Below are 11,630 nucleotides of genomic sequence, written 5' to 3'. Positions count from 1 at the left end.
AAAACAAAATATTTAAAAATAGATTTTTCAACACTATAAACGGACATAAAAAATATATATATATAGTAATATATATATATAATATAATATATATATATATATATATATAAGTATTTATTTAAAGAGATAATTCTCAAATGTTCTGTTGCAAAAGAGAGAGAGGAGTTCCAGCAGTTGTTCCAGCTGTGTAAACATACTGCGGTATATAAAAAATCATAACATACAGGAAATTAAAACTGGTATACCACATGTAAGTCACATTTTTACATATATTACTGCAAGTTCACTTGGCTTCTTCCAGCCTGGTTGTCAACATGTCTTTTTTTTTTTATCTCACTATGGATTCTCCATTGAGTGTTTTCTTAACCACATGACATGTTCTATTAAGGCCAAGAAAAAGTAGCTATGAATAAAAAATGAAAAAGAATATAGTATTTTGACAATTGGATCTACTCCTTGTTCTTTCCTCCTCCTTATTCCCCTCATTTTCTCACCATTTAGTTGTTTGTCTTTAGAGGAAAACATTTAGTTAAAATTTGTAACACTCTTAAATTTCTTCTTATCTAATCATCATGACAAATCCATATGTTTGACTCTAGCACTGCAGATTCAACTACTTCCCATTCTTTCCATTGTGTGCAGACCAGAGAGCGTCTGTGGCCCCTCTATTTGAGGCTCAGCTGGATCTGAAGGTTCCTGACATAGTGTTCACTCCACCTCTGGATTTTGGGGCGGGAGACAGTTTCTTTGAGCTGGTGGAGAGCCTCATCAATGATGTGTTCAGAATCTCCTCGCTGGTGCCACGGCTCGCCCAGCACAGCCCCTTCCCCCACTACCAGGTACTGACTCCATACATCTATAACTTGTATTTTTGTTCATTTTCAACATGCCACGTGTCCAAAAAAACTTGCAAAATGTCCCCTCAGGCTGACATGGAGGACATGGCTGATCTGGCAGACATGCGCAATCTCCTCATGGAACGTGCGCAGGGCGTCATGGCAACGTGCTGTGAGTTTCGCAACTCTCTGGACCGCTACAGCTACCTGTATGTGGACGACAGGAAGGAGTTCATGCGTCAGTTCCTTCTGTACGGTCATGTTCTCAACAGCCAGGAGATGGAGGGTTACACTGAGGACAGCGTCTCAGAGAGCCCGCCAACGCTGGATAACTTTAGAGAGCAAGTGGACGGGTGGGTATCACTCAAGTGGAGCGTGAGAAAATGTTTGTCTCTGGTAATTTTTATTTTTATTTTCAAGGACATATTTTCATTGGGTGAAGTTAAGTTTAGGTCCAGAGCTAACAGCTGAAATATGCATTTAGGTTTGGTTTAGCTTCTGATTACGTGACTGAAATCTGTTTGTGGTCACAATGCAGGTATGAGAAGATCTACGAGGAGGTGCAGGGTCTGGAGCCTGTGCATGTGTTCCACGGGTGGATGAGAGTGGATGGCCGTAGCATGAAGAGTGCCTTGCTCAACATCATCAAAAAGTGGAGCTTCATGTTTAAACAGCACCTCATCGACCATGTAACCAACAGGTGCAATACAAGTTTATACAAGTTTATATAGGGGTTTAGCTGCTACAGCTTTATTTGGTCTGGTATGAGCATTATCTTATTGTGACTAATGTTAGCACACTTTAGATAGACTTTGACTATAATCTGAATGACATGTAAATGGCACATTTGTAGAAGCACATTAGCATTGATACCTTGAGTACACCAATGCCAAATAATAATATATTTATCTGCTGATGAACGCTATTGAATGAGTGGCTAGTCTTCAAGACTGTGGTTTAGTAGATAGTTGATATTAATTAGATATTGTTTGTGTTACACTAAATCTGAGGACACAGATTTAAAAAGTGAATGATCAAAGGCTGAGATGTTCTTACTGTGGGCTCCAAAACAGTAGATCCTACACTTCCCATAATGCATCCTGATAGTCTCTCCATTAGACCTTCCAAACCTGCAGTTTCTGTTAAACATTTGTGTTCCCTGTGCTAGATAGATAACCCTGATGACATGAAGCACAACACAAGACATTATATGTCTGGTCACAGGCTGAGTGGCACTCAACATAACATAATGATAACATAACTGTCCCTTTAATGATTATTACATCTATCCCCAGTCTGTCAGATCTGGAGAAGTTCATCAGTGTGGCCGAGGCTGGCCTGAACCAGCAGGTGGAGGAAGGCGACTATGGTGGCCTGGTGGGGGTCATGGGTCACCTACTGGCTGTTAAGGACAGACAAAGCACCACAGATGCCATGTTTGAGCCCCTGCAACAAACCATCGCTCTGCTGAAGGTCTATGAGCAGGAGCTTCCTGATGTGGTCTACAAACAGTTGGAGGTAATGTTCAGTCACTTGGGATTCTCTTTACCAGCACATATTCTGGTTCTTTCAGCTGAGACAGAGCCATTTCTCTAACTTTTTCTTTGCTTCTTCCGATCGCCCATCTTTGTTCTATGCTCTTCCTCCTGGCAATTCATCATGTGTCACTCCTGCCCGCTTTGCTTTTATCTCCTCCTCTTCATCTCCCTCTCTCTATATCTATCTGTTTATCTATCTGTCTGTGCAGGAGTTGCCAGAGAAGTGGAACAATGTGAGAAAGCAGGCTGTGTTAGTCAAACAGCAGGTGGCGCCTCTGCAGGCCATCGAGGTGACCAGCCTGCGTCGGAAGTGCGCCTCATTCGACGTGGAGCAGCACACCTTCAGAGAACACTTTCGCAACAAGGGGCCCTTCAGGTATAGTAAAGAGTTTGCTTGGAAACACTGTATTTTAACACCCTTATGTATCATTTATAAGCAGTATACAAACACAAAATAAATGGTTTATAACATACTATAGTGTAGTTGTAAGCATATACACTTTAAAGTGTTTACTAATGTAACTGTCAACAGCTATAACTCAACTCTAATATGAAGCATTCTGTAACTGATTACATAATATGTATACAAAGTATAACATGCTGCAATCATTAGCAATTAATGATATATCATTACACTAAAGAACAAATGTAAATTAACATTACATTATAGGTTTGTATAACATTAATGCTGCCTGGATTATGAACACTGGCCTCGTTTTTCCCAGTGAGCAAACTGCTGCATTCTTTAACTGCATGCAACTTGTAGGGAGGTGGTCGGGGTGGGTGGTGGGTGGTACAAAGTATAAGAGTTTGACATCCCAGATGGGGATTTGCATATGGTTGGGTTCAGGCAACAGACACATTTCATAAGAGGAATTATAGTTGTTCACAAACATGAATAAACATTTAAAATGACCCCGTATCTGCTTACAATTACATCATTTTGTATTATAAGAAATGTATCGATTGTTTGTTTATAAGCAGTATAAAGAATGCTAAATAAGTCGAGGTTAAACAAAAGCATTTGATTTGACTGTTTCTGAGTCAGTCAATGAAGGCAACACAATTGGCTGTATAGTGTCCTTTCCCAAGTTCATCAAGTAGCTTTGGAGAGATAAGAATGTCACCTTTCTGCCTTCTCACTTGATATTATAGAAGTGTTATCTCGAGGCTCTCACATCCGACAAGGCTAATTGAATCTTAACATAATGATAATTAATTCATAGGTAGAGATGCTTCGTCATAATGTCTAATTGTCAGATTAGTTATGTGTGTAATTGGTCTCTTAATAACCTGGTGATTATTTTCCCATTAATGTCATGGAAGTCATTGTTAATTGTCACAGTGTGCATTTAGTGCTGGAGACTCTGGTCTGGTTACGCTGCAGCCAAGTCAGGCTTGGCATAACTGCAGCCCTTCATTACCTAAACACAGCCTGATTTCTACTGGGCTTGTTCAAATGTGTATGTGTTTTCGATGGGTGTCTATGTGGGCTCATGCATTCGTTCAGGTTTGACAGCGAGAGCCCCTACCAGATGTTGGACGCATTCCATCAGCAGATCCAGGAGCGGGAGGCAGTGATGGCCTCCCTGGTGGAATCCGCCAGCCTGTTCGAGGTCACCGTCTCTGAGTACAAACAGCTCCGACAATGCAGGTAAAGCCCAGAGCTGGAAGGAGAAAATACCACAAGCCTGTGCCAACTTCGGAACTAATGAGCCGTTATAGCAGCTCGCTCTTTTACATTCACAGTCCGTATCTGAAGAGCTCCACTTTTCATGCCAGTTTAATTCACCTTGTCCACTCTCCTCCATCCTCGAGGCGTGAGGTGGGCCTGCTGAAGGAGCTGTGGGACATGATCACCGTGGTGGAATCCAGCATGGCGGCATGGAGGACGACTCCCTGGAGAGAGATCCATGTGGAGGACATGGAGCTGGAGTGCAAACGCTTCTCTAAAGATATTCGGGGGCTGGATAAAGAGGTGAGGGAAGAGAGCGGGGAAGGATAGCAGGATCTTTAATATAGCTAAGCTTGAAAAGTGTTGGAGGTTAAAAAAAGGTGGGTAAGGAAAATGAATCTTGAAAAAACATGAATAAGTAATTTCCACCTACAATTGACCGTTTGCTAACCCCCTCCAATGAAGTGATTATCCCATCATAGCCTTAGCAAGTGTAACTAGACACAGCAGGCCTGCCATGCTGTGGATTCCTCTCTATGTTTAAGCGGTGTGCAGTGGGCTGTAGTGAGAGAGGTAATCTGAATTTAAGGAGTTGAGATGTGGTGTCTTTTTTTAGACTTTTCAAAACCAATAAAGGAGCAAATGTGTAAGGAATAGATTAAACGGTATGTTTTTCTGTTGTTGCTCTAACGTAACCTGTAGCTGTTAGCATGGTTATCACTACCTACAGTAGACTGACTAACTACAATGGTTGGTGGGGTCAGAGGTTACTTTAAAGAAAAAACCCATTTCAGAAGTTAGTGTAGAAACTGGTCTTGGCTGCTGTTAGAGTTTAAGCTAACGTTAACAGCTTTGTTCTATTTGTTTTACACTCCAGCAACCCCAGCTACATTATATATTATATATATTAGTTATTTCATTGCTGTTTGCTCAGTAACTTCTCATCCTAGAATCCTTTTTTCATAACGTTGGAACGTGGAAAAAACGGAATACTATGGAAGCTAAGCAGCCAAACAGGGCCTTATCATACTTCTAAATAACTAGCAACTAACTGAAAAACAAGATCAATGCTGTTTGATAATTGAATGCGGGGTTGCTAACTTTTTCCCAGAGACATGCAACTTGAACCTCAGGTTGTTAACATGATATGTATCTAGCCATGAGGTGCATATTTAGTAAGAACTCTTTAATTATTCTTAAACAAGTCAGCTGGATCCATTAAAAACCCACTCATGGAGCCAACATTGTCATGATAGCTAGCTAGCTAAATAGCAACAGTTGTAATCAGAAACTGCTTTTGCCCATTCTTTCTGAAATGAAGGGACTGTTTCAAAAAATCGGAATAATTTCAAGCAGTAAATCTGTCCCCATTATCCCTGTAAACTGCATTGTGCAAGAACAAAAGGCGTATCAGGCATAGCAACAGTCAACAAGGGGGCCGGGGCTTGGCGAACAGTCAACTGGGAGTTACTAAAAGTGTGTTGCTTAAAGTCAAGGAGGTAGTTTGAGTGTTGGAAAAGGAGAGCAATAACTACCATCTGTCTTTACTATTAACTGCAGCTGGGAGTTGCAGGCCCTTGAGCAAGGCTAAATGTGTGTAAATGCATGAATGTCAACTTCACTGGAATAAATCAAACTAAAATGAAATCCTGACCTGCAGCTGTAAGCTCCCTCAGCCTCTGTTAAAAGCTGATTCCTGGCCATTGTCACTGATAGGTCAGAGCGTGGGAGGCCTTCTCAGGTTTGGACAGCAGGGTGAAGAACCTCCTCATCTCCCTCCGGGCCGTGGCAGAGCTCCAAAACCCAGCGATACGAGCCCGACACTGGCATGAGCTGATGGCTGCTACTGGAGTCCGCTTCACCATGGACCAGGTTTCCATTTTGTTCTAGAGATATAGATGATATAGTTCTGTTCATGGCTTTGGGTCAATGTGTCCATAATTATGAATTTGAATTTACAAGCTGTACATTTGCTGAAATGTTTTTTTTATTAATATCTGCCAATGATTTAAGAGAGTTTTTGAAGAGGAGACACACAGGGAAGTTTTCTCCAATTATTTTCTCATTTTAGTTCCCAACTCCATCTGCATCCTCACTGGGCTTAATTATTCTGTTTGTAATGCTGCAGCGCTTTCGTTTGTACAAAAATGTATTACAGAGACTAAATTGGACTTGAACTGTGCTACAATGTATTCACACTGATACATATAAAGCAGGTTGCAGCACAGTAGGGAGCTGTTTAATCACGAGTTTTATACATGGTAACCAGCGCCACCTATAGGAAAGGAAAGTAAGAGCAGCAGACCTACAGGTAAAGACAGTTTCTGACCTAAATCCCTTTTGATATTGGTCACCTCTATTTTTTATCTTTATTCTCTTGCAATGAGATTGGGCTGGTTTCCGAGGATTTATATACATTGTTGGGCTGAAGGTTTCAGTTGTGTACTCAGTTCTTCAGTTGCCTTAAATTGTACTTAGATTATTCTTACAACAGGCATTCCTTGAATATGCCCTACTGATAAAAAAGATGAGCATAATCTTTTGACACATATATTACATCTTCATGTAACTTTTCGTAGCAGTAGCATTTTTCACGTCATAATCGTACACTGAACTGTATTTACTCAGCTGTAGCTAAATTCTTTCAACCAGCTGTTGTCTGGTTTATCTTGGGTGTTGTCTGCCCTCCATTTTACTATTTGATGTGACAATACTGTGTAGGAGAGGATTGCATTGGGATTGGGATCCCACGGGACCCAATACAAAGCTCACTGATGGTTTTTGACTTTGCAGTGAGTGGGAGCAGTCAAAAAATAAACCAAGATTTAGCTAGTGCCAACCAGATGGATGGAGATGGAGTCAACAGATGAAGTTGAAAAGAAAGTTAAAGCAGGTTTTTACAAAACAAAAGCAAGAAACAAGGCCAGTCTGACATTTGGAGGAAAAAGTTACATTACAGTAAAACAATGTCTCTTCACAGGAGGAGACAAAAGATGTCTATTGTGTGGGCACGAATGGTCAGGAATCCAGCAGGGGGTTACTACGTAAACTAGTGGTTCTCAAACTTTTTTCAATAGTGTACTCCCTTTGAAATATTTCTTCAGCTAAGTACCCCCTGACCTGTGCAAAACATTTTTGGTTGGAAAAGAAGTACCAAAAAGGTACAATGGAGCACTCTTAAACGATCTTGTAACTGAAAAACTTCAGTGCTACATTTCAGATGTATAGAATCCATCACTTAATTCCTGGCAAACCAGTTGTTTTAGCATCATTCAACAACACGGCATTGAAGTGGCTGGTGTCTTTTTGTTTCACTTACAGTTTACTGAGAAACATGGGCTTTTGCTTCACTGGGGATCTTTGTCATTCTCTGTGGCAGACAGGCAGCTGCAGTGATCAAACTGTTTTCCAGGAACAGTCTGTTACTTTGCTGCTGTTGCCATTTTCACTTTATTTTTCACTTCTTCCCTCATGTTTTCAACTGTATTGTTGCTACGTTTGAACCACTAATCCATTTGTCATTTAATACCAAATCTGGCTTCCCGCTCACAGTGAACAAACAACATTGTGAAAGTTTGTTGCTTTCTTCTTCTCACTGCTTACTCCTTCCTCTGTAAAGTTTTATAGCATTTGCCAGTTGAAAAATCGTCACAAATATACTTCATACAACAGGCAGGCCGAACCTTCAGCCATGGTGAGAATTAGGATTTGGGATTTTCTTGTCCCCTTGATAAAAAAAATCAGGAAATCAATATAGGACTGTATGCTGGCAGTCAAGCTATGTGAGGATATACATGATAATGGCAATTCAATAGTTTTTTATCGGAAAATGCAATATCATATATCTTCCCATCCCTAGTTGACAGTTTACACTGTCAACTTAAAAACGGGAATATTGAAAATAAAATGGGGTTCATCAAACTTATATTGAAGTTTGCAATAGTATAATTATTTTAGGAATTATGCATGGAAAAATTAACATTTTCAAAAAAAAGTATCCCTAGAGATATGCATACCCCTATTTGAGAAACACAGTAGACCACACACACAGGCCTGGAGTCAATTCATTGTTAATTACTACCTATTAAATAAATGGAATTTAAATTACAACATTGGTCAGAAAAATGGAAATTAAACATTTTCCCTAAAAAACTGCAAGTTAGATGGACAGCAGGTGTGAGCCCTCTGTGATTATAATGGCTAGTTTCTACTGCTTCACATTAATGACACTGTGTGTCCTTGTTATACTGAAACCAGTTGTCACAGCCAGCACTCAGCAGTAATGTGTTACTAATATTATCATATTATATAATGTAGCTTATATGCATTGTGGGTAAAGTACTAATGGGGCTTTCTGTGAGCAGGAGACCACTCTGGCTGACCTGCTGCAGCTGAACCTGCACTGCTTTGAAGAGGAGGTGAGAGGGATCGTGGACAAGGCTGTTAAAGAGATGGGCATGGAGAAAGTCCTCTCTGAGCTCAACTCCACATGGACAGGTATCTGAGGGGGGGGCTTTGTAACCACAGTCTTCTTTAGTCTGCGGTAGCACTCTGGCTCTCTTTCAACATGAGTGTTTCTCACCCTGCCACCCAGAGTTTATGACCAATTGACAGAGCGTATTGATCCCGTCCAGGTATGCAGTTCCAGTATGAGCCCCACCACCGGACCCAGGTGCCTCTGCTGCGCACAGACGAGGAGCTGATTGAGACGCTGGAAGACAACCAGGTACAGCTGCAGAACCTCATGTCGTCCAAGTACATCGCCCACTTCCTGGATGAAGTGTCGTCATGGCAGAGCAAGCTGTCCGTGGCCGACTCTGTCATCTCCATCTGGTTCGAGGTGCAGCGGGCGTGGACCCACCTGGAAAGTATCTTTATTGGCTCAGAAGACATCCGCTCACAGCTGCCTGAGGTGACACACTGATCGCTTACACACACAGTTAATTACAGCTCTATAGGTGTACATTGCTGACGAGCTCATATGCATGCAGGCCCTAACCTGCGCCCTTGCTGTTGCCATATGAACCCAGATAGCATGACTGTAATGGCTGTTAATTAAAGAATGCATTAATTGGCTCACAGTGCTAGTTAAGGAGCTGAGATTACGCGACTTTTTAATTGCTCCCACAATGTTCGGGCTGTGTTTAAACCCAGATGTTTGCTGTTAAATCTCCTATTCTCCCCCCCCCCCCCCCCTCTTTTGGAAACCTAAATCCCCTGGCCGGGCTCCCTCGTGAAATCCTCCGCAGGACTCCAGGCGCTTCGAGGGGATTGATGCCGATTTCAAAGAGCTGGCAAACGCCGTGCATCAAACGCCCAACGTAGTGGAGGCCACCAATAAACCGGGTCTGTTTGGTAAACTGGAGGACATCCAGAGCAGGTGAGAGTCTCTTTTTCTACTCCTTATGTCTGTTACCAGGGGCACTCTCATACAGGGTTTTAGATACGCACACACACTGACTGTGTATTTCTCCACAGGCTGTCTCTGTGTGAAAAAGCCCTGACAGAATACCTGGACACCAAGCGTCTGGCCTTTCCGAGATTTTACTTCATCTCTTCGGCTGATCTGCTGGACATCCTGTCTAATGGGACCAACCCGCACCAGGTTGCTCCACTAAAATTTACCTGAGGGGGTAGTAGTGAATTTTATGTTTCAGTCTGTTCAGAGTCAGAAAGAAATCACCATGCATTTCCAAGCATGTCCGACAAGCTGATTTCTTAACAGTTCTCTAAAACCATCTTCGATTGCACCATTTAACTCTTGTGCTGTTGACTTTTGTAGTACCCACAGTGTCCACACAGGGGCAATGTCGCTCATAGTTTTGCAGCCTGCTCCAACCTCCATCATCAGGACACTATCTCATGCATTTCCACCTTGGAGAAATAAATCACTGTTAAGCACAACTTGCCACTAAATCTCTCTAAGAGGAAGTTAACAGCCATGCTGCAAAACATGGGTTCCTGCCCCTCGGATAAATGATTCTGAAAAACAGTAATAAAACGTTATTTATTTGCATGGCGGCAAAGAAAATACCGGTCCAACCGTGGGTGTTAACTGAATGTGTCTGTTTGTTTGCTCAGGTCCAGAAGCATCTGTCTAAGCTCTTTGACAATATGGCTAAGATGCAATTTGAGGCAGACGGAGAGGGGAATCCTTCTAAAACTGGTCTGGGCATGTACAGCAAAGAGGAGGAGTATGTCCCCTTTAATCAGTCCTGTGACTGCACTGGACAGGTAAAACACACCCGTAATCTTTTATTCATGCCTCTAAAACTGTGCTGCTATAACTTCTGTAGGTTGAGCTAAATATTAAAGGCATTTATTATCTTCATTAGAGTTAGTGCTGACAGTGGCACTGCGGCTGTCTGTAGAGGGTTAGGGTGATAGTGATAGATGAGGAAATTCACTTACCTGCCCTTTTCTACAATGGAGGAAAATATATATCAAATATAGATATCACAACCCCACAATAAAGGAGACAAACGAAATTGAGTCTGTCGTCACCCCTGGGGTTTTGCATATCAAAGCCTATAAATCCATTAATTTTCCATTACATCCCATAGTATTTGCCTGACTCCACTTTCACTCTAATGCTTATTAATGACCTCATTAGGGTCCATTGATAAGAGAGCCCGTTGGTGCTCACGTGACACACATGGCAATGTTTTTTTACTTTATATTCATGGGGCCTGTCTTTGATTTTTGTGTTTTCTTTTCCATGTAAGGTGGAGGTGTGGTTGAACCGGGTTCTGGACACCATGCGCTCCACGGTCCGTCATGAGATGACCGAGGCGGTGATGGCGTATGAGGACAAACCCAGAGAGCAGTGGCTGTTTGACTATCCAGCTCAGGTAAACAGGCTCAGCGGGATGTATGTATAGATGTAACAAGCAGCACTCACTTTGGGGATTTTCCCCATTAGTCACCTTATCCAATATCAGATGGATTGGCACCATAATCATGTCTGTGCCTCTCATAGATGTTTCAGCCCAGTGCAAACTCTCATTAATGCTTTACATACACAGTTTGCAGCCAGATTCTGTTGAGTATTTTGAACAGAGAGAAAGAGTGTGGCAGGAAGTGAGAACAAATACGGCTGCGTGTCTGTGATAATGAAACACTTGTACCTACCTGGAAATGCTAATGATTTTCTGAAAGTAAGCTTTTGAATCTGTGCCTTAACACACTGTTTTAGGACTTTAGACCAGTGGTTCCTAACCTTTTTCCTTGAGGGAGCCTTTTTCTGTCATTGAGTAAACTGACTCGGTGACATATTTTATGGATATTTTTTAAATTTTTTTTTCTTAAATAATCAGTGACAGTTGCACTGGAACAAAAACTGAACATTTGGCCAAATAACGTGACTCAAGGTGCCATAATCCAACCTTCTTGTTTAACGAATGTTCCCTCCTTGTTAATTTGCAATCATCAACCCTAAATTCACATGAGGAAATGAGGGAAAGGAGACAACTTCGCACCAAATGAACATGAAAACTGTGACTCAGCCCCCTGGCTGCGTTCTGGCTTGATAACAACAGCGCCTTCAAGTAAATTCTGGCTCCTGAAAGGTGTGGGTTCCAT

At 41.8% G+C, this 11,630-nt stretch overlaps 1 protein-coding gene across 1 annotated transcript in view; it reads left to right on the top strand.

Moving 5' to 3' along the window:
• The window catches only part of dnah9 (dynein, axonemal, heavy chain 9), a 133,749-nt gene that overhangs the window by 19,776 nt on the left and 102,343 nt on the right, over nt 1–11,630 (top strand). The window contains 14 exon segments of the mRNA XM_035670173.1: nt 643–839; nt 927–1,189; nt 1,375–1,536; nt 2,132–2,354; nt 2,584–2,750; nt 3,885–4,028; nt 4,193–4,352; nt 5,766–5,921; nt 8,414–8,546; nt 8,684–8,961; nt 9,299–9,429; nt 9,528–9,654; nt 10,131–10,283; nt 10,775–10,900. Of these exon segments, the coding sequence (XP_035526066.1) occupies nt 643–839; nt 927–1,189; nt 1,375–1,536; nt 2,132–2,354; nt 2,584–2,750; nt 3,885–4,028; nt 4,193–4,352; nt 5,766–5,921; nt 8,414–8,546; nt 8,684–8,961; nt 9,299–9,429; nt 9,528–9,654; nt 10,131–10,283; nt 10,775–10,900 (2,420 nt within the window).

Source organism: Morone saxatilis, unplaced genomic scaffold, assembly GCF_004916995.1.
Source record: "Morone saxatilis isolate NCDOM2014 unplaced genomic scaffold, NCSU_SB_2.0 Contig1, whole genome shotgun sequence".
In the NCBI taxonomy this organism is placed as follows: domain Eukaryota; kingdom Metazoa; phylum Chordata; class Actinopteri; family Moronidae; genus Morone; species Morone saxatilis.
The sequence above is the reverse complement of the archived record's forward strand: the minus strand, read 5'-3'. Positions and strand labels throughout refer to the sequence as shown.